The sequence below is a fragment of the Camellia sinensis genome, chromosome 1, assembly GCF_055761805.1.
Source record: "Camellia sinensis isolate YWXY chromosome 1, ASM5576180v1, whole genome shotgun sequence".
Classification (NCBI taxonomy): Eukaryota; Viridiplantae; Streptophyta; class Magnoliopsida; order Ericales; family Theaceae; genus Camellia; species Camellia sinensis.
In genome coordinates this window covers 220,403,037-220,427,726 of record NC_138961.1, presented here as the reverse complement: position 1 = coordinate 220,427,726, position 24,690 = coordinate 220,403,037, and the positions used below count along the sequence as shown (strand labels likewise).

Genomic DNA, 24,690 nt, shown 5'->3' with positions numbered 1-24,690 from the left:
TATAGTCTTATTTGTAAAAACAATATTGATGTAACAGGTCTCCCTAACTACTATATGAGTCCAATGTAGTACTAACAGATTGTTTTTATAGGACTCACTGATATTTATCTATCATTTTATTTATTGGTGACAAAATCTAATAAATCAATTTTAAAAATTATTAGGCAATCTTGAAATATTTATGTGATATTGCTTACAAATTATAACAAAACACACTCATGCATCATCACTAGTCTCTCCACTGCCTAACAAAAATAAGTGAAAAGTGTTAATATTTTTTACTACATTATTAATTAAGTTAAACACGCAAACAATGACAATAACCATTTAACTAGGCAAGCAATGTGCAAAAATTCTTTGTCTTCAAATAATCTTCTTCTCTGTTTCAATTCACTCACAATTATTAGATCATATAAGAATCTCAAGATGTGAAAATCTCAAGATATATTCAATAATTGTGAGTGAATTGAAATAGGAAGATAAAGTTATTTAGGGACAGAAAATCCTTACTAACAAGCAAGCAAGCGCCAAAGTAGGAATACAGCAGCAAAATCAAAGCTTAAGGGAAGAAATAGATACATAAAACTTGCATACAGATTCCACATATAAAGTGTTTTCTTACAACATTTTGTTTCAGTTAACTAAGAAAGTAGGAAATTTTTACATGTGTATGATCTATATGCAACTAAATATAGACGAGAGACTCACCCATTTGCTTTTGATCTCTATCTCTGTCATTATCATCAACCATAAACTTTCCTACACAACCCAACCTCGAAACTTTTCCAAAGTTGTCCTTATTGCTTCAACATCACAGGCCAACCTTACAGCCGAACACTGTTTGTTTTCTAATTTACAGTATTCTAATCTTGTACTAATCACTACACTAAACAGTTATTTATTTCTCCAGTGCACCTCCCACTTTGTTGCTTACGCGTCACAAGCGCATTAGTCAGTTACAGACCTTGCCCGTTTCCCCTGGGGCCGTAGAGATCTTCATCCACGGCGCATCATCATAGTCAACAGTTTTCATTTCTTTGCGATTGGTCCCTCCAAACCCCAATTTTTCATCGCGACCCCTCTTTTTCTTATTCCCATTCACCCACACCCCAAAGAGCTTCAAACCCTCTCCGCTTTTTTCTTCAGTATTTTCGTCGTCATCATCATCATCACCAGTGGTCTCGATCTGACCGTTCAATTCATCACAGGTGAGCATGATGCGATTGATCTGATCAGGGGCAACCTTGACATACTCGGTGAGGAAAGAGATGAGCTCGTCGCATTGCTTCTTCGTCTGCGCGAGCTCCGAGGTCAGCATCTCGTTGTCTCTCTTCAGTTTCTTGTTCTCGTCCGACAAGTCGGCGAATTGGGCCCTCGCCGGAGCCTCCACCGACCCCGCGTTCTTGGAATCCGGGGACGAGGTGGAGGTGGACCCTAGGTCCTCGCCGGAATTCGACGGCGAGGAAGGGCTGCCGATGGCGGCTGCGGCGGGGGATTTTCCACCGGCCGGGGATGACGTTAGTGCCTTACGGCGACGGATCTTCGTGAGGAGCTCTTTTTGGCCTCGTACGAAATTCTCGTTAGCAAATTCCCATTTGTCGGGCACAGTTTTTCGAAAGCCCTGAGAAAACAGCACAGCATTAGAATATTACAATTTTCTACTCCAATATAAAAAAGTAATTATTACTCCTTAATCTTTATTATTTTTAAAAAAATCAATAAAAATCAGTATAATATGAATGGATTTTAATAAATTAATGTCAAATTTTGAACAGTAAGATCATGAACCAATACTGGTTAATTCCATGATCCCATCAAAAGCATGTTTATTTACAGAAAAAATTATGGCATTAGTAATAGCTTAGGATTAGCAATGTTATGTAGTATTAGCAATGCTAGGTAGTATTGCTAGTCTAATCCCATAGAATTAAAAAGGAAAAATATTACTTTACCTTCTATTTTACAAAAATACTAACAAAATCATAATTTATATAATAATTTTTTTTACTTGATTTCATAAATTTCAAACCAACGAAAATCATTACACTAGTACACCACCCAATACAATTTATCTTAAATCTTTAAATACCACTTCAATAGTAATTACCTCACTCAAGCACACACATTCATAATTTCATATTGAGTCTAATAAACGAACATAGCCTTTTTAAGTCAAGGTCACTAGAAGCCCTGATATAGCATTGGCTGAGAGCTGATTGAGAGCTCTAAAAAACAGGAGCACTAATCAGCTTTAATGAGTTGAAAATTTAATTAAAAAAAAAAAGAGACAGACTCAACCATTATGATCTCATTAGAGCTCTCTTAGTGCTCCCAATTTAGTACTCCCAAATTTATTTGAGCATTGGCTTGCCAAATTAAAATGTAGTTTATGACCCTACTCAAAACACAAGTCGGATATTAATGGATGATATTAATAGACTACTACTTTGTAGATTGTGTACAAACTTTCCTCTCGTCATTGATATATCAAGTTATCAACCACATGACAATAAGACAATAATTATAGGATATCAATGGATGATATTGATATACTACTCTGTAGATTTTTTTTTTTTTTTTTTGAACACAAAAAAAGGGCTCTGTGGTGCCATCATGGCCCCGTTGGGCCCTAGCCCCGGGGTAACCGGTTGCCAGCTAGTAATTAATCATCACTAAGTGAGGGACCCACCACCAGAGCACCAATGGAGGGCAGACACACGCCGCAGCAGAGGCCAGGAACGAGGGGAGTAAAGGGCGAGCTCTCCGAAGAGATAACACACAGCCCCCTCCTAGGAATCGAACCTAGGCTCCCTGCTGTGAAACATGCCGCATCCTCCACCAGGCCACCAACCCTGGTGGTTACTACTCTGTAGATTGTGTACAAGCTTTCCTCATGTCATTGATATATCATGTTATCAACCACATGACAATAATTAATGTATAGTACTATCTACAATTCAAAATATCATTATAAACTTTGTAAAAAAAATTTCCCAATAATGTTCATAAAATAACTACTAAAACTGCTAAATAATTTTCAAATTTAATTTATTTTTCCCATTTTAAAATGTCTAAAATTTTAAATGTAAAATTATAAGCACATTGTTTACATCCACCGCTGATATTGGCTAGTCTATATAGAAGGGTACACAGAAATTGCATTTTCTGTCACAATTTCTCACGGAGATGCATTTATCGTCTAGACAAAAATTGTGAACAAGAATCCAACTTGAATCTGGTGAGAATCAACAATGACATCGAGATAAAGAATCTTTGTTGGTAACAACTAAAAAATACTTTAATTTTAGTGAATTTTTTAAGATTTGTGTTAGAATTTTTGTTTTTCGGATCCCTCTAATTTAGATGGATCTAAAAATAAAATTGTTTTAAAAATTCACTAAAAATAAAAAAGAAAACTTTTTAATTTTCTTTTGTCTTTTCTGAATTTTTTTTTTTTAATTTTCTAGTCCTAAAAGTGAAAAGTGTTATTTTTTTTTTACAAATTTATTAAAAATGAAATTTTTTTCAAACCCACTGTAAATGACACATTCAAATAAATGGTTAATTCTAATCAATTTTTCAAGTACTTAATATTTTTATTATATTAATAACCTCACCTTTTTTTAATACCAATATATTAGTGACACATAAAAAATATCCTCAAAAACATTAAAATATATTTTTAAATATTATTTAGAATAAAAAGATAATTGCATTCTTAATTGTTTTTTTTTAAATAAAAAAAAACTATTACAAATGTCCTAAAGCTGGAAAAAAATAAACAAACAAATATAAGAGCATTGCCAACGGTTCACTAAATTTTTCACCAAATCTGAGTAAAAAAAAAGACTATTTTCTTAATTTGATACAGACTGCTCCAATAGTTGTCATCAACTGCACTCTCTCTACCTCCACCCACTGTGAGCTCTCTCTCTCGGCAAGACCCACTTCAACTCTCACACACACAACACACTAATACACAGAGGGCAGCACACACGGGCATGGAGGGAGAGACCCAGACTCACTCTCTCTCTTTGGGGGCTGCTGTGAACACACACCCACACGGCAACACACTCAGTAGACACAGAGACACACAAGACACCATTAACACACACACCCCGCAGACCCATGCACATGGCATACCGACACTGAGCTTCACACACAGCACACACAACTGATACACTCATCACACACATGCATGACACAACACACACGACACAAAGATTCACACATACATGACAGGGGTCGACCGGTGGGGCGGTCAACCGGTTAGTGTATTTTTTTTTTTTTTTTATCTTTTTAAACCTTTTGACCTGTTTGAACTAACCTATTTGCAAGGGAACTGGTGGACCGGTTGGTCAACCGGCCGGTCAACTGATAGGTCTACCGGTTGCTCTCTCCAACGGTCACGCACAGTGAAATGGTGAAAGAAGCTACCTCTTCTCACTTTGATAAATTTTTTGGTGAATTCTGAATTTGATACCGATTTGGTGCAACCGTTGGAGTACCTTTTTTCACCAAAATTTATATTTAATGTCAAGTTTGATGAGCTGTTAGAGATAGTCTAAGAAAAGGAAACATTGTCAGAGGATTAGACAAGGATAGGAATAGAAAAGCTAAAGGGAGAACCTTTTGGGGCACGCCATCACTGAGAGTGGACAAATTATTAGATGGCCGAGGACACAAATGATCATTTACAAATTATCATATTTTTTTTATATTTTTTAATTATTTAATATAAAATTATGAATTTCATCCATCACAATAGGACATGGAAGTGTTTTGAGACGGTAATTAAAAATTAATTTTTTAATTTTTTTAAAAAATATATAAAAATAATAATATGATAAAAATAAATTAAAAATTATAAAATATTAAAAAATGACTTTTAACTTCCTTTGAAAAAAAAAAAAACTTAAACCAACCAATAAATTCTCATGAGAGTGGGCCCACCAGGTTGACAATATATATATATATATATGTATGTATCACGCATATATGTATTGTACTTTTCTGGTGGATTCTAGACGTTCCTCATTTTCTATGCTAAACCAGGATTGCGAATTTTTTTTTGTGAAAAACATTATCAAATATCGAAGTAGGACCCACTACCCGACAGCTATATCGTAGCTGGTTGGACCGGACATCTCAGCGGATGAGAGTTGTGTGTGTGTGTTATACCTCCTCCTGCCCTTCGTCGACCTTAATCTGGTCAATTTATCTAATTCCGAAATTTACCATTATAACCCTCACCTAATACCATTTCTCTATGATGATTTGGTCTTTTCACACAAACTCACCTAAAAACCACAGTTTTTTCAACATTTGAGAAAAAACTAGAATTAAAACCTATGAAATTTCAAAGACAAATATGGATACAACAATTATTCTTGCCTAACATCATATTAAATCCAATATTTAAGTAAGCTTTATGACTTATATGTATTGACATATGAGATTTAACAGTTGCATACAATTGTAAGCAAGCAATAAGATAATATTCAATACTATTATAGATCAACCATATTTGATATGGGCTATACGTTTCATTTTTGTGTATTATTCTGTACTAAAAATTCTATAATTCCAGCAGTATTTAATTTTTTTTTAATTATAAATATTTTAATTAAATTAATGGGATTTTTTTTAAGTAAAAAAAAGCTAGTTCATTTATTTATTTATTTTAAATTAGGTTAATTGATTATAGTTTTTGGACTCTAACCATGGCAAAAAATTGAATACCAAAAACTGCCGTAGTTTTTTGATAACAAATAGTAATAAATCAGAATATAAAATGAATATTTTGATAAATTTAGAGAAAGAAATGAAGGTAATTAAAAAGAGGTGAGGTTACTTACATAGGTGTTAAGTTGGCGAACAAAGCTAGAGAAGTTGTTGTGCTTGAAGTAATTGGGCAACAAATCCTTAGCGAAATCAGCTGTTTTCCAGACCACAAAGGTCGTGCCGCTTTCGTTCCACGACACGACGTCGTCGCTGCTCGGATCATCCACCAACTGGTACGTCTTCGTGAGAAACGGCGCCGGAACTGACCTCTGCCCCATCTCCCACACTCACCAAATCAATATATCGATCAATCAATCACCAAAATAATCTGTGAAATCAAAACAAATGTGAAAAAACAACAATAATAATCTAGTTAAACAACAAGAGATCTGGGGACAGCTCGAATTTCCCTAATCTTGTTTTTGGGGACGTTCAAGTTTTTGTGTTGTTTAGAAGGAACCACTAAAGAGCAAGAGAGCAGTGAGGAACTCCCAACCCCAGCAATAGAACCCAGAAACGAATACTCGAGAGTGCGCCAGATCTGTGATAGAACGCTTCGCTTTGTTAGCTTCTTCCATTATTATCTTCTTCTTCGTATGTTGAGGACACGACCATAACTAGGTTTCTACACTCAAGCTATACTTGGTTTTCTCTGTGTATGTGTGTTTTTGGTTGCTATTCTGAGTTGTGTGTAGGAGAAACTCTTTTTGTGAAAAAGCAGAGGAGACACGATGGCCACCAGAGAGAGAGAGAGAGATGAAGCAGGTTCTGGAAAATTTTAGCAGCAGAGTGTTTATAATAATGGGGGAGAGAAAGAGGAGAGCACTTTGTGTTGGGTCCTCGTTCAAACAAGTAGATAAAAAAAAAAAAAAAAAAAAAAGACACGGTTTTGTCTTGTTCTCCCTCTGCTACTACCCTTTACGAAGAAACAGAGGAAAATGGTTTCCGTGATATTTTAAGCAACCGGTTTCGTCCCAATTCCGGTTTTGTGTATAATCTAAACAATTCTTTTTTTTTTTTACAAAAATTATTTGCATGATTATTTAAAATGATTTAAATAAATATATATTTTTATAAAAAGATATGCATATAAAAAAATAAAAAAAAGTGATATGAATTAAATAAATACATTTATATATGTTAAGCCAAATACCTCATAATTAAAGTTTAAAATTCTAACCCTACATTCTAATATTATGTTTGGTTGAAATTTTTAAAAATTAATTCCAACGTTACATCTGAAAACACATTCCAATATATGTTTGGTAGTGTGAGTTTTTGATTTTTGAATTTGCGTTTTAGGTTGTCCCCCAAACATCTCCTAGATGTCCAACTGATTGTCTGACGGATTGATTGGAACAGTATTTTTTTTTTTTTTAACAATTATCAATCGCTACCTATTATTTGAACAAAAAAAATTATATTTATTTTTGATATTTTTTTAGACCAAAATGACAAATTATTTTTTTGAATTGAATTTTAAAAAGAGTTTGGTTATAAATTTTGAATAGAATTTTGAGTTGTATGTTTTATTATGAGTTATAAGTTTTTTAATGAAGTTTTGAAAATTCTTTTCAAAACTCATAACAAAACAACTTTTTTCATATCATATGTTACATAAAATTCAAAACTCATAACTAAACAAATTTTCTCTTTTCAAATCATAATTCCAAAACTTATAAACTCAAAATATAACTCTATTATCAAATTATAATTATAAAAATCTACCAAATACTATCTCATTCTTGTGATTCATAATTATAAAAATAGCACTATAATATTATTTTCAAGTGTTTGGTATTATCATGGATTTTAATTTAGTTATTCTAATTGTTTATTTTGTGTTGGGTCTATCCCACATCGACTCGGGAGGGACTCCTCGTCTACTTTATAAGCGTACTGGCCCCCTCCATCTGTCAGCAGGCCTTTTCCCCTCTTCCAAGAGGAGGAACAAAACCGTGAGGGGGCAAGCTCGCAGCGACCCAACCCCGAAGCGGACAATATGTTGATACACCACGAGAAACCAGGCATGTGCATTGGCGCTAGAAGGAGGGCATCCGACAAACTCTCCCGCTGTTCGCGGCCCAGTCCGCTGGGGGGTTATGTTGGGTCTATCCCACATCAACTCGGGAGGGACTCATCGTCTACCTTATAAGCGTACTAGTCCCCTCCATCTGTCTATGTTGGGTCTATCCCACATCGACTCGAGAGGGACTCCTCGTTTACCTCATAAGGGTACTGGCCCCCTCCATCTGTCAGCAGGCCTTTTCCCCTCTTCCAGGGGAAGAAACAAAACCGTGAGGGGGCAAGCTCGCAGCGGCCCAACCCCAAAGCGGACAATATGTTGACACACCGCGAGAGACCAGGCACGTGCATTGGCGCTAAAAGGAGGACCTTTGGCAAATTCTCCCGCTGTTCCCGACCCAGTCCGCTGGGGGGTTATGTTGGGTTTATCCCACATCGACTCGGAAGGGACTCTTCGTCTACCTTATAAGCGTATTGGCCCCCTCTATCTGTCAACAGGCCTTTTCCCCTCTTCCAGGGGAGGAACAAAACCATGAGGGGGCAAGCTCGCAGCGGCCCAGCCCCAAAGCGGACAATATGTTGACACACCGCGAGAGACCAGGCATGTGCATTGGCGTTAAAAGGAGGGCCTTTGGCAAATTCTCTCGCTGTTCGCGACCCAGTCCGCTGGGAGGTTATGTTGGGTTTATCCCACATCGACTCGGAAGGGATTCTATGTCTACCTTATAAGCGTACTGGCCCCCTCCATCTGTCAACAGGCCTTTTTCCCTCTTCCAGGAGAAGGAACAAAACCGTGAGGGGGCAAGCTCGCAGCGGCCCAACCCCAAAGCGGACAATATGCTGACACACCGCGAGAGATCAGTCCAAATATTGTCGTTTTCACCAAGACCACGACCATAATACTGAAGAGTGTGTTAACCTCAAAGATCAGGTCAAGGGCTTGATTCGCCAAGGACGTCTGAGTCGATTCACTAAAACTCGCCCTCAGCAGAGACAACGGACTGAACCCATTAGAATCACCGCGGCCTCCACCCCTTAATTGACGACGGCAACCCCGCTACCAGACCTTTCCTTGCTGCCGCTTGCAAAGTCACCCAACTTTCTTCCTGGCCCGAAGCCTTGTAGCACGCAAAAAACTAGTCCACCGTCATTTCAGCCCCCTCGTTCGCTTGCGGCCACGCGCTCGCACAGGCCAGTAGGATCTTCCACGCATTGGGCATCAGTTGGCCTGGAGCCACCTCCGACCGATCCAACACATCCACTACTATTCGGGGAAGTGGCAACCTCAAGCCCCCCTTCAGCGCCTCCTCGTACAGGACGAACTCCCCTGGACGAGCGTCAGATGCCCTTTCCCTTGACGCTGGCAGTTTCAACTCTATTTCTGTGGGAATCTGGTATCTCTCGCGCATATCCTCCAACTCCCCTACGGTAACGGTCGACTTGTCGGCCTTCGAATGCCAGTGATCTGGCTCAACCTGGCTGATTGGCTTCGGAGCCGCTATCATTGTGGCCGAACGAGGTCACCCCGACAGTTCCCTTCCACTCCCCACTTGCCTTTCTGTTCTGTTTTGCTCCGCCAAATCCACCGCATCGTCGTCCTCTAATGGATCAATCCTGGTGGTTGCAGCTTCTTTTTGGGCCATTTATGTGGTATGTCTAGGAATGGCTTCGAATACGGGTGCAAGAAAACTCACAAAGTGTTGCAGGGGTGTATCGCTAGCAACGAAGGAGTTTACACTTGGAATGTTTTGATTTTCTGCAAAAAGGTAGGTAAAGCAAATAATACCAAAGGCCCAAGGCTTCCCTGTATTCCAAGGGTCACAATTAAATTTCGCCAGTTCGAAAATTTTCAAAAATTCGCCAAAACTGTCTTTTCAACACTCTATAATGACCTATCGTTTCACTTATTGCCTAACGCCTAACCTTCCCCACTACAAGATTCTGCCACGTGTGCCATCACGATCCACTGCCCCTTTCCCCTTCCCTGTCTATTCCACTTCACTTCACCACATGTCCCGTCGCCTTTCGAGCCCCGCGCCGCACCACCAACCCTTCGCCGTCAGCTCTTCCTATGGTCGGTCTCTCCACTCGACCACCTTTTGTGATCGGCCCTCCTCATAGTCGGTCTTTCCCCTCGGCCACCCTTCATGCTGGCCCCTCCTCAAGGTCGGCCCCACACTCGGTCGCTTTCGCGGTCGACCATCCTCGTAATCGGTCACCATTCGCAGTCGGGCCTCTTTATGGTCGGCCCTTCCACTCGGCCACCTATGCGGTCGACCCTCCTCATGGTCGGTTGTCACGACCCAAACCCGTCCCTGTAGGTTTAGCACCATAACCGGCCAGTAATCCGTGGATTACCAAAGGCCTCTGAACAGATTAGCAAAAAAATAAAGGGCTGCGGAAGTAATAATACAAAATAGACAAGGTCCAATGAGTTGTGATAACGTACATGGGACAAAACATTTCGAAACTTATATATAGATATACTTAAACATGCCAGTCCAGATACACAATATTCACAAGGTATTTACAGAATGTACTTCCCAAGACCTGACTTTACAGAGCATATACAAAGACTAGCATGTATACAAAAACAGCCATGGCATTAGGCTTCGTTCGGAACCTCCTTGGGAGGCACAACAGTTGGCTGACAAAAATAGAATAGAAGGCTGTCAACTCTGGCCCTGGTCATGTGTCGGCTCACCTACATACATAATATAAACTGTGAGCGAAAGCCCAGTGAATAATAATAGAGTAAAGGGTTTCAATGAATGAGTTCGTACAGATTCAGAAATTATAATTCAGATTTGTATCAAATTCATCGTTTGTCCAGATCATATACAGGCAGAAATCATAAGTCATGATTAAGTTTACGTGATACATCCATTAGCATTAACAGAACAGAACAGAACGTATACACGTGAGGTTACGAATAACCAGTTCCATAAAGGAACCTCCGGATTCGGGCAACAGAACAGAAGCTGAGCCCCCGTGACAGGGCCTCCGGTACGGGTAACAGAGTGCAAACAAAAATACGTTCCATAAAGGAACCTCCAATACCAGGTAACAGCTAACAGATATCACATGATGCCAAGGATGTCACGAATACATATCAGAAATTGAACAATCATTCATTGTACAGAACATATTATTTCAGGAAACAGATCTTGTTTTATCACACAGAAAGTAGATACAGTTAGAACATAACTTTACTAAGTTATTACTCACAGTTGGCCTTGAGACAAACAGACGGAGCAGATTAGTCAGGCAGAACGCGGCACGTAACCTACATAACACATAACAAATACACACTTGAAACACACGTTCTAATTGTACAAATCTTACGTCGATGGCTCTTAGTGTGTTTCTAACCTTTAATCCTTATTAAAGGGTCTTAAACATGGCCTAGGAATGCCTAGGATGAAATGAGGATGCAAATGCCTTGAAAACCATTTCCTAAATTTTGTTGAAGATAAGGTCCACGCTCGAGCGTGGATTACCCCGCTCGAGCGGACATGCAGATGTTGAAGCTCCGCTCGAGCGTGAACTTCCTCGCTCGAGCTGACTGTAAAATCGACAAAAGTACTGGATGCAAGATTTTCACGCTCGACAGGCGCTCGACCCCCGCTCGAGCGTGAGACTCAGAGTCTCGCTCGAGCGTGGATTCCCCCGCTCGAGCAGACTGCAAAACAATCAAACTTTTGGGTATACGCATTTCACGCTTGAGCGTAACTATAGACGCTCGAGCGGAAGTGCATGTCCTCAGGATTCACGCTCGAGCGTGAAGGTACCTGCTCGAGCGTGGGTCAAATTTATGAAAAATCCAGATTGACCTCCAAGCATGAAACTCAACCTTTAAGCCTTCAAAACTCATTTTTCTGGGCCAATATTTGAGAAAACATGAAATAACTCATAAAACAACATGTATTAAAAATCATTTCAAGAAATCATGGCTCAAGAGCAACCCAATTTGTGCAAAATTAACATGAACTCCTAGAACATGCCATTAATACAACATGCAAGAATCTCATTGAATCTAAACCCTCCAAAACATGATCAAACTTGATAATTTGATGGACAACAAGATGAATGACCATAATGTGAGTGAAATTAACACATGTATGGAAGAAATCTTAGAATTCAAACTCAAAGCATGGAAATTTATGCATACATGCATGAATGGACTTTCAAAACCACACTTAGAGCTAAATCTTGACTTTAAATACCAATTCCACCATGAACCTAGCAAGAACAACTCACATTCACAATTAAAAGGATGAATTCTCTACCTTTAGGTCTTCAATTTCAAGCCTAGAAGCTCAAATATGCAAACTACTCTTCAATTCTTTCAATTCTCCAACGAATTTTGTTAAAACCAAAATTTCTCCTATCTCTAGCTCTCACCCACAGTTTGATCAAGAAATGGATGATAGAATGATGCACAATAAGTTCCAAACAAGGCTCTTAGAAGTGGCCTGCTAAGTGGCAATTAGGTAATTAACTTGAACTAATGTAATTTAGCATTATATAATCTAATTTAATCATACCAACTAAATTTTAATTAACCCTACCATAAAATCACATATAATCTAACTAGTATAACACACTAATCAATTTCTGAATCAGTCGCCGATAAGGCTTTCAATTCGCAGTTCGAAGTCAACACATAAACAGATCACTTTATAGCAAACGGATAGAAACACAGAATTAATGCAATACATATGCAAATTAAATCTCATATTCCTTCTAAATTACTGTTAGGCATAATTAAGTGCGAATTAACATTAATCAGAGGTCGGGATTATTATATCGGTCAACCCTCTCACAACCCTCATTTTCTTCATTATTCCCTTTTTTAGACTAAAGCTGCACTTGGGAATGGGAGACTATTGACGTGGGTAGGCCCATAAAGATTATAGCCTACCATTTTGGGCCCAATACATAACTCAAATGCTAAAGCCTAGCACTGCTAAAGCCCCATGTAGCAATAAGAACCAATGACATCAAGACACATGGCGAGAGAAGGGCAAGCCACATCAACAGACAAAGATCTGCAAAGTTATTGCCATAGCACATCGCCATTAATGAGGCCCCTTACAGCATTTATTGCGATAACCCCTCTCCGTCCGAACAGAACGCCTTCACCACGAACAAGGTAAGCTAGAGCATAGACTTTCGGCCAAGGTGACAAGTCAGAAGGGACAACGAAATTATTACCAGACGATATAAGAAAAGGTCGAAGACAGAAAGAAGGTTAAGTTTTCTATCTCTAATCCATCACTACACTACACTTCTCTTTCTAACTTGTTTGTCGGAGGGTTTGTTGGGGGACTTCCCGATCCCCGTTGAACTCGTGTGCAGGTCTTCCGGTGGGCTTAGTCATTCGGACGTAGGATTGATGAGCGTGGATCAGTCCGACCCATTCCGCCTGGAACGAACTATAATATCAGTACTGACGTGGGTAGGCCCATAAAGATTATAGCCCACCATTTAGGGCCCAATACATAACTCAAATGCTAAAACCCAGCACTGCTAAAACCCCATGTAGCAATAAGAACCAATGACATCAAGACACATGGCGAGAGAAAGGCAAGCCACATCAGCAGACAAAGATCTACAAAGTTATTGCCACGGCACATCGCCATTAATGAGGCCCCTTACAGCATTTATTGCGATAACCCCTCTTCGTCGGAACATAACGCCTTCACCACGAACAAGGTAAGCTAGAGCATAGACTTTCGGCCAAAGTGATAGATCGGAAGGGACAACGAAATGATTACCAGACGATATAAGCAAAGGTCAAAGACAGAAAGAAGGTTAAGCTTTTTATCTCTAATCCATCACTACACTCCACTTCTCTTTCTAATTTGCTCGTCGGAGGGTTCACTGGAGGACTTCTCGTTCCCCGTTGAACTCGTGTGCAGGTCTTCCGGTGGACTTGGTCATTCGAACGTAGGATTGAGGAGTGTGGATCAGTCCGACCTGTTCCGCCTGGAACGAACTGTAATATCAGTTGGCACCATCTGTGGGAACTCTCTTACTCTGCACGCCAGTTGTGCTCATTGTCGCCGAGGCCCTTTCCCAATAACCCCTTCCTACCACCTGCAAAGGTGAATGGTCACAACTAGATCCATGGCTTCCCACCACAATGTTCCTAACCACCAAGTCGACCTTCTCAATCCAAACAATCCACCACAGTATTTCACCGAGCTCACCAACAGCATTAATCGCCTGGCCGAGCAAAACCAAGCCCTGATTAATGCTCTACTCCAAAGAAACCTTCCTATGCCTCCTCCACCACCTCCAGATATCCCACCCAATCAAGCGTGAGCCCCAAGCCATACTATCCAATAGCCTAATCCGCCCAACTTGGAAGGCTTACGACCCCCTCCCCCAAATATAAATCCACCACCCCGAGCCCCACATCCATCGGTCGTGGCACCAACCCTTGAAGGAGAGACCAGCAGTGTCCAGCCCCCGCTGCCCTCCGGTGGTGACAACATTCCTCCCTGGGATGCAGAACTCCGAGCCATGAAGCTCCAACTCCAAGGCGTCATGCAGAACATACAGCATAAACCCTCCACCACAGCCAACTCACCATTCGTCGCCTCCATCCGAGACAAACCTCTACCCCCCAAGTTCAAAATGCCCACCATCGACTCTTTTGACGGTACGACGGATCCAGTTGACCACTTGGAGGCCTATAGAACCCTCATGATCCTCCATGCATTCTCTGACGAAATCATGTGTCAGGCTTTCCCTGTGACACTTAAGGGGTCAGCTCGACTTTGGTTTAGTCAATCGCCAGCAGACTCTGTCTCCACTTTCTAGCACCTCAGTGACTCCTTCTTTAGCCATTTCATTGGAGCCCAGCGCCAGCGGCGTCTGGCAACCTAGCTCCTCAACATCTGTCAGACCGAGGGGGAGTCGCTGCGCAGTTTCGTTACCCACTTCAATACCGAAGCTTTACAGGTAGCGAAAAACGATGTCAAGGTCATCCTTACAGCTTTCATGGCCGGTCTACGGTCATCTGACTTCCTTTTCTCCCTCTCTAAAAATCCCCCGACCTCCATGTCAACCCTACTCTCTAAAGCTCAAAAATACATGAACGCCGAAGATTTCCTAGTCGCTCGCCAAGACCCTACAGCCAAAAATCCCACCCCCAAGGAGAAGAGAAAGGATTCAGAAACCAGACACACCCAGTGCAATAACCCAACACCGCATTATACCGACCGACCCCCCCGAGCCGACTGGTCGGCACCAACCCGATCGCCCGGCCGGTTCGAGCGGTACACACCCCTCAATTCCCTTATGGAACAAGTCCTCAATTAGATCCAGTAGGACTACCCCCTAAAATAGCCCCAGCCATCACGAACTCCTTCCAATCGGAGAGACCAAGCACGTGCATTGGCGCTAGAAGGAGGGCGTCCAACAAACTCTCCCGCTGTTCGCGGCCTAGTCCGCTAGGGGGTTATGTTGGGTCTATCCCACATTGACTCGGGAGGGACTCCTCGTCTACCTTGTAAGCGTACTGGCCCCCTCCATTTGTTAACAGGCCTTTTCCCCTCTTCTAAGGGGAGGAACAAAACCGTGAGAGGGCAAGCTTGCAGTAGCCTAACCCCAAAGTGGACAATATGTTGACACACCGCGAGAGACCAAGCACGTGCATTTTGTAAGTTTGTTTTTACATGTAAACTATTTATGTACAAAAAAAAATATTTAATAAAAATGAGATTGTATTAAAAAAATATGGACCATTTTTATTAGAACAATATTAGTTACTAATTTTTTTAAGATAAATGTAAAAAGATCATATGATTACGATTACCCAATTTGACATAAAATCTACAGAATATGATTTGAATTATCATATTACCCAATTTGACATAAAATCTACATAATATGATTTGAATTATCGAAATAAAACTTGTGACGAGATCCATAAGACTAATTGAAGTAGATATCTCCCCAATTGGATAGAAGCTTGATCCGTAATGTATCCAATGTGTGAATTATATTATGGAGAAATTATATAGGGAGAAGAATATTTTAAAATTAAAAGTGAGATAAAAAAAATATTTTTTTTTTATTTTTGTGAAAATGAGATTCAATGACAAAAAATGAATTAAAGCAAGAGGCAGGGCTCATCTAGAAACAGATTATTTTAATAATTTTTTGACTTTTTATGAAAAGATGTACAGAAAAATAGAGAAGATAATGTGATAACTTATAGTAACTTTTTGACTTTTTAACTAAAATGTATAATTGACAAACGAGACCATACCCCTCAAAAGTGCATTATAGATTTATATATATATTTTAGATGTGTATTATGTTACATGCCTCTCATATTATGATAAATAGAAAATTGTATCTAATTTTATAATCAAATTCTTTATATGTAATTGTATATAATTTTATAATCAAATTCTTTATATGTAAAAGAATTATACACTCTACCGCATCGTTTGGGAAGGGATTTTATGGGTTTTTTTGGCTATTTTAACCATAAAAGACAAAATAGGTTATTTTAGTCACAACAAACAAAGCATCACATCCAACCTATAATCATTACACTCTTCTCTCATAAAAAAAGTCAAAAAACCCAAAAAATCCTTCCCAAACCAAGCTTTTTAGCTCAGGCTAAAATAGCTAAAAAAGCCAAAAAGCCAAAAAGACAACTCACTTTCCAAACCAACCCGTAAATATATGCCTAATTTTTCGAAAAATTTACCTATAAATCCAATCTTCAGGAATGGTAATCCATTTAGTTCCAAGAGTTTTTCATAGACCAATTAATCCTATTAATTTTGGAAAAAGAGATTTAATATATTATTTGAAAATTAAATTTACAGTTATACTTTTATTTCTATTATGTTTTTTTTTTCCTTTTTTATGCTACAAAGGTAAGATATATAATTTATGAGAATCAAATATGAGATTAACTTTTATATGAGAATCTTTTTTATTTGGAATGACTTGAAATATGAGATTTTTCAAACATTTCAAGAATACTACAAATGATTTGAAATATGGGATTTTTCAAACATTTGAAAAGGAATACAAAAGCTCATTAGTAAGTTTTGGGCAAACATATAATTTAAACTGTAACACTTAAACGTAACACTCTAATGTAAGAGTCTATAAAAACTCCTTAGTATATTTTTTATAAATGTAACACTCAAATGAAACATTCCCAAAAAAACTCCTTAATGTAACACTCAAATGTAAAATTTCAAAAAAATTCCTTAGTATACTTTTTTAAAACGTAACACTCAAATGTAACATTTCAAAAAAAAAAAAAAAAAAAAATCTTAGTACACTTTTTCCAAATGTAACACTCAAATACGATTTCAAAAAAACTCGTTAGTATATATATATTTTTTCTAAACGTAACATTCAAATGTAACATTTAAAAAAAAAAATTTCCTTAGTGTAATACTCCAATGTAAGCTTTAAAAAAAAAAAAATTCATACGTAACACTAAAAAAAAAACTGCTTAGTATAACACTCTAACGTAATACTCAAAAAAACTCCTTAGTGTACTTTTTCCAAATGTAACACTCCAAAAAAAGAATGTGAGATTATTCAAACTATTAAAAAAGAAGTACAAAAATTTCGTAGTAAGTTTTGGGTAAATTTATAATTTCAAACTGTGAGTGTTATCCTTAGAAAAAGTACACTAAAGAGGTTTTTTTAATGTTTTTGTGTGTTACATTAGAGTGTTACGTTTGGCATTACATTTATTGGAGTGTTACGTTTGGAAAAAGTACACTAATGAGTTTTTTTATTTTTATTTTTATGTATTATATTGGAGTGTTACGTTTGGAGAAAAGTACGTTAAAGAATTTTGTTGTGTGTTATATTAGAGTTTTGGAAAAAGTTTGAAGTGTTATATTGTTACGTTTAAAAAAAGTGCACTAAAGAGTTTTTTAGTGTGTTAAATTGGAGTGCCACATTATTAGAGTATTACATTAGAGTGTTACATTTTTATTTGTAATGTGACATTTGTTTCAGAAGAAGGAAAAATCCAAAACCTCTAAGTGTGGATTGTCTAAACATATGTAATTTCACGTTTAGAGAAATTCATTTTTATTCTTAAAAAATTAAATACAAACGTGTAAGTGACTATCCTTTTATCTAATTTTCACTTTAATGGGACTTTTGAATTCATAAGAAAAAATAGAGAACTGAACCATTCACAAGACATTTAGAAAAATTTATTTTTATCCCTAAAAAATTAAAACTAAATGTGTAAGTGACTATCCTTTTATGTAATTTTCACTCTAATAAAACTTTTGAATTCATAAAAAAAATAAAAAATTAAACAATTCACAAAATCATATTTTAAAATTTATTAATATTTTATCCTAATTGTTTTACTTTAAAATATTTCCCTCTCCAATGTTTGATTTTCGGTGATCCAATGGGGGGCGGAATGAGAGTGGTCCTTCGTTGAGAAGCTTCTAATAATACAATTGGAGGGGAGTTTCGGTAGTCTACTTTGACATGACACATTGACGCGTCCTTGGCTTTCTTTGTTTTCTTTTGCTTCAACTTTTACTTTTTCAGGAAAGAGTAAGAGATGGAGGAAGAAGCTTAGACCAATTGGCTTGGTTATATTTTATTAATAAGGAAGGAGGCTTCCTAACTCTATCATCCCACCAAACACTTCCCAACAATCCATGTCTTATTACTATTTTCACCCTTATGCATCATGCGTTTTTGCACAACTCCGTCATATAGAGGCAAAACATAAAACTCAAAAATTCTTATGTTATATTTAGGCCTAGTTTGGGAAGACTAAATAAGTGTACTTTTTGATTTTTTTTGTATTATGTGTAGAAAAAGTAGAGAGGAGATGTTGATTGATGTGACCCAAAAAAGATAAAAAGATGAAATAAGTATACTTTTTTCTTTGTAGCCAAACTTGGCCTTAATTCTTAATAAGTCATAAAGAAAATATATGGAGAATCTTAACAAGGACGAAGCAAAATTTTAATTTTAAAAATAAAAAATATTTTAAATCAAAAAATTTAGATGCTAAGTGAGCAATCATGGTAATACTACGTGTACCCTCTTTAGGCGTCAAGGGAGAGAATTCTACAGACCTAGCATGAGCTATAACACCACCTTTGTTATGCCATACCATAATTGTACGTTAACCGTCAAAGGAGTCTCTCAAATCCTACAATTTGTTTAAAACGATTGATTTAAAATTCAACAATGATTCATCCCACTAAAAACATCATCATTAATAGTACTAATGCATTAAAAAAGTAAAAAAAAAAAAAAATACAACTCCAAGACCAAAACATCACATCATCAATGGCGGGACCCACTACCACCTAATTAGTGGGAGCACTACAAGCATTTTTCTTTAACATTATGAGAAGATCTTTTAAACATTAGAATAAGTGAAAGTTTTAGAACCCCTGTAACAATATGAATTGTCCCTAGAATAAATAAACATTAATTTAATGAAAAATTATAACATGCATACTCTTCAAAGAATAATACTAGTATCATAAAAAATATCATAAAATGTATCATAAAGATTTTTCATCATTTGATTAGTGTGTGGTGTTTTATTATATATGTAATCTAAAAGTAGAGAATCTTTCATGATCATCTTCTTGATATTTTTTTTATGATCCCTAACATTACTATTATGACTCATAAATTCTTTAATAATGTCTCATACTGTGTTTGGTTGTGATAATTTTTTTTTTAATTATTGCTAAAAAAATATAGAATTATTTTATTTTTTTCTTTAATTATAAGGTATATATGGCACTCCCTTTTGAGGGATATGTATCGTAGTGTTTCTCTAATTATATGTATGTATGTGTGAATGAAAAGTAAATGGTTATTTGATTTTTTTTTTTTTTTTTTGAAGAAATCAAATTTTAGAAATAAGTGGAAGTTTTAGAAGCGCTGCAACAGCAGCATGAATTGTCCCTAAAATAAATAAATATTATATATATATATATATATATATGAAAAATGACAGCTGTATAGTTATTTGATTTTTTTATTTTTTTGAAGAAATCAAAATTTGAAATAAAAAATGTGAATGGCGTGACATGACTTCAAAACATATTTTGAGTTAAAATTTTTTATATAATAGAATAAAAATGCGAAAAGTAATAGGTGGACTGAGAATATTCCTCTGTTGAGGAGCCTACGGTGCTCCAACATGGGGCAGATGATGCACAAGGTGGTGTTCGTGTTGTTCATTCTATTACCATTATCATTTTTTTTTTTTGGTGCAAAATTACCATGATATTTTTTACTTAATATTTAATTATTAATAACTCAAAAATTCAAAAAATAAAATAAAATTCATGAGATCTACCGTTTAATTATAACACCCACCAACTCTTTGGACAAATAATTATTGGCCACAATACCTCTAATTCCCATGAATTTGACTCAAACTGCTGGAAAATAAATAAATAATAAAAAATGCAACAACTACAAAAATTGTGTAAAATGTTGAATAATGAAAAGACTAAAAAAAAACATATGACGATTACAAGACCTGTTATCGTTTTGTCTATTGTTTGGTTTAAAAAAATTATTCATTTATGGATTATCTCTTATCCATTGTAAAGAAGAGTAAATGGTGGGATAACTAATCCCTACCCCCTTGAGATTAGTTAATTCTTCAATCAATAATATATAAAAAAAACAATTATCAATCATTATCTTGTCTTTTTTACTTTAATCTAGTCAAATATAATATAATTAATCAAATTGCAAAGTATCTCCTCTTATCCCCAAAAAAAATTAATCTTTGAAAATAATATGTAAAACAAACATACCAGAAAATTATTTAATCTTCGGAAATAATATCTAAAACAATCATGGATTGTTGGACTCATCGAATGTACATGTATGTGTAAAAAGAAAAGGAATATACGAAGATCACATCAATGTAAAGGTCGCATCAAATAGTGTTCCAACTCGTGGGAGGTTTTTTTTTTCTTTTTCTTCTTTCTTTCCTTTTTTTTTTTCCCAGTACATGTTGGAGGCTTCATACCTATTAGATTTTATTTTATATGCTTGATATAATAAGCTAAACTTCTTGTGCCTTAAGTTGTGCCCTCTTTGGGGACCTTTTATTTTATTTATTATTTCATGATTTAAATTATTCAATAAGTAGAAATCATAATTTTGAGAATAAATCATTTGATAAACATGATGCAATTAGATGGTTAATATTTTATTTTTTATTTTATTTATATTTTTTCATAAACAAAAGGATATTTTTTTTATTTATTTATGTTTAGTGTTTATGCAAATTTATATATTTGACTGATAAAATTTATTAATAATAAGATCATTCTTTTATATTTTGCCCATGATTTTCACTTATTATTATTAATATATATAGATATATATCAATTTAAACTTAATTTTTTCTCGAGTTCAAATTCTTTTGTATAATTGAAGTGACTTGAGTTTTAAACTTGACTTGAGCTCGACTAATGATGAGTAATAATGTAATAAGAGAATTGAACCTTTTTTTTTTTTTTGGGTAGAATTGAACCTTAACCCCAAGGGTTAGCTTAGTGGATACAGTTTGGGGTTTGAATGTGTGCTTCCTTTAGATCTCAGGTTCAACTCTCACTAAGTGTTATTAATTTCTTTGGGCCACGCCTAAGAGTTCTACCTAAGATTTGCTCAATTCACGTGAAGGGTGTGTGTAAACTGGCTCGGACACTCAGTCATTAAAAAAAAAAAAGTTGAACCCTAAATAGTTTGAGAATGTGACAAATTAAAAATTAATATTTATCTTATCACATTATTATGAATCAAATTATAAATTTTTTTTAAGAGTGTCAAATGTTTTTCATTTGAGTAAATTACATTGAAAATCGTAAAACTCGACTTGTACTCAACTATTAAACATTAGTTTAGTGGTTATATAATGGGAGATGAGAGGTTGTGGGATGACCATAAAATTTAATTATCTTAAGTTTAAATTCATAAGAAACACTAGAGATAGGAATATATGAAGTAGAAGTATCGGAGAGAGTCAAATAAAATGGCAAAATCCTTTTTTTTAGCTGGAAGTGGAACCAATGAGAATATAGCACATCATAGCATAGGATAGGACTATCAATTTGGTCAAATTAAATGTGGTTAAAGATATTTTGAGAGATTGGCCGTCCATAAGAAGGACAACAGATGTCCTAATATCACCAAGTTGGAATAATAGAATTCAAACCTTCACATCATCACAAGATCATGAATATATTTCACGACTTCCAAGTTCCATTATCTCTCTCCGTATATCTTTTTCATAATGGTTTCGGCTGCTGCTGAACCATTCATACCAGAATGTCCAATTTTTTAAAAAATAATAAGAACAAAAGGATGGTGACATGCAAATAAAAAATTTGTACAGAATCATCACACAACCATTTATTGAACCAGTAGTGATTTAGTACCCCTTAAACTTCAACTCCCACCACTCTATACACACGTGGCCGGTGGTGATTGGAGAAGGAAAAAAAAAAGAAAAAAAAAAAGTGACCAATCAAAAAAGAAAGGGAGTCAAAAAGGATGGAGGAAAGGGGATCCTAATCTTTATTCTTATTGAACTGGGAGAGGAAATGTAAAAGAAAAGAAAAGAAAAAGATGATGATGATGATTAAACCTGTTTGGGATGAGTTAAGAAAATATTTTTGACTAAATAAGTTAAAAAAATAAAAATGTTTTTCTTGAGCTTAAGCCTCCGTTTGGGAAGTGGGTTGGCTTTTTGGCTTTTTTGGCTTTTTTGGCTATTTTAGCCTGGGCTTAAAAGCTTGGTTTGGGAAGGGCTTTTTGGCTTTTTGACTTTTTTGAGTTTTTTTGTGAGAGAAGAATGTAATGATTATGGGTTGGATGTGATGTTTTGTTTGTTATGGCTAAAATAGCCTATTTTATTTTTTGTGGCTAAAATAGCCAAAAAAGCCTCCAACCCACCTTCCCAAACGGTGCCTAAATAACTGGAAAATGTTAAAAGTCAATTTTTTTTTTACAAATATATTATATATATATATATATATTAGCAATTACCAAAGAAAAAAAAAACAGCACTGAAAAACCAATTGCTAAACTTTAGCTAGAGTTGTCCAAGATGGCATAAAAAATTAAAAGAGAAATGGGTATTAATAACTTGTGGTTATATTGAAGGAGTTCCTTGGAAGCTCACTCTATAATATAGAGTCAATAGATTAATGTTGATCAATCAGTCACGCCTTTTGGGTCTTCATTTTTTTTTTCTTTCAACTTTTTTTTTTTTTTTAATGTGTAATTAAGGATTTGTGAAGATTTGATAATGACAATCGAGCACTTCAACAAATTTTAATTTGGATAAGTTATATTAATTATCCTTGAAGTTTAAGGAAGTACAATAAGTTTGATATATTTGATATAATTAAAAAAGATCTATTTCTTTGTAAGATTAAAACAATAATACACAGAATTATATAATTCAAGATTAAATAAGGTAGAATATATATATATATATATTTTTGAGATACTATCATTATAGTAAGAAGGTGTTGACATCATCATTGTGCAAGTAAGGATACAACAAACTAATGATAATTTAATGATTGTCAATAAGGAAAAAAAATGTTTAAAAATTAAAAATTTAACCTATCTTTTATGCATGTCAAAGCTTTTAAGTTAAATTATTTAGATTATAGTTTTTTTTTAAATTAAAAAAAAAAAAAAAAACCTAGTGAAAGATGGTTGACATGTTTATTGCATTCAGCTTAATCAGTATATTATAGTACAAAAAAGTGAACTATTTTTAAACTATCCAAAGTATTTTTTTAGTTTAATTTTTGAGTGGTATTACATCTCCTAATTTTGTGCCCTTAATTTCACATTTAATGACGTGACCTACTCCCATGTGAAGTGGTCTTACATTTTAACCTTTTCATATTACACACAACGATCCTTCATATTTTCTTAATTACAGGTAAATCTTTTGAAGAATAGTTATGTTTAAAAAAAATTACTCATTTGTTAGGTTACACTTAAGAATTTTTTTTTTTAAAGTTTGCTTTTTCATATGTATTCAAAAAGTTACACCAAAAATTTTACTCTATTATTACTTATTCAAAACATTTTAAGCTAATAATTAATCCCAAACTATTGATTCAAGTGGCACTTGCAACCTTTTCCACTTATATTGTGATGTGAAAGAAAATAAAGATTTATTATTTTTGGGTCCAATGGCATGGTTATACACAGCTAATCCCAACCCCATGTCTCTTAGCTATTTAAATAAGACAGTTGGTAAAAAATACACCAAATAAATTATATTCATCAATTGTTTTATTTTATCTATAATTAACGGTTGAAACAAGAAAAGAGATGTGTGCACAATTTAAATAAATAAAAAATAAAATATTTATTATATATTGTGTATTATTCAAGTGATAAAAGTTTTGTTCATTCAACTTACGGTCTAAGGTTTAAGTTACATTCCTCCCATTTATCTTTTTTTATTTTTTTATTTTAAATATAAAAATAGACACTTGATAGCATAAGAAGTGTTCACTTTATATATAGTATAGATAAATAAATAGATGTTTTTCTTCATGTTTGAGTGTAATTATGTATAACCATAGAAAACAAGGATTGGATACTTTTCAGTTGCAATATCCAACTATAAGGTCCAGTCTAGCCCATTTTGGGTCCATTTCGGACCTATCTTCATTATCAAAATCGTTTATTTTGTAAGACCTTTTAAAGAGCTCATGCATATCAAAAATTAGGTCGATCGCACATCCAAAATCATTCGATTGGATCATATTTGTCTAAAAATAATAAATAAACTACTTTTAAAAATACGTTGTCCGTTAAAACACATGC

General features: G+C 35.6%; 1 protein-coding gene across 1 annotated transcript; it reads right to left on the bottom strand.

Annotated features, from left to right (window-relative positions):
- Positions 1 to 559: 559 nt before the first annotated feature.
- HSF4 (heat shock factor 4) lies at positions 560 to 6,724 on the bottom strand. Its single transcript, XM_028258296.2, has 2 exons — positions 5,859 to 6,724; positions 560 to 1,621 (listed from the first exon to the last, which is right to left on the bottom strand). Exons 1-2 carry the CDS (start codon positions 6,060 to 6,062, stop codon positions 953 to 955), a joined length of 873 nt encoding a protein of 290 aa, XP_028114097.1. The 5' UTR covers positions 6,063 to 6,724; the 3' UTR covers positions 560 to 952.
- Between the last annotated feature and the right edge of the window lie 17,966 nt (positions 6,725 to 24,690).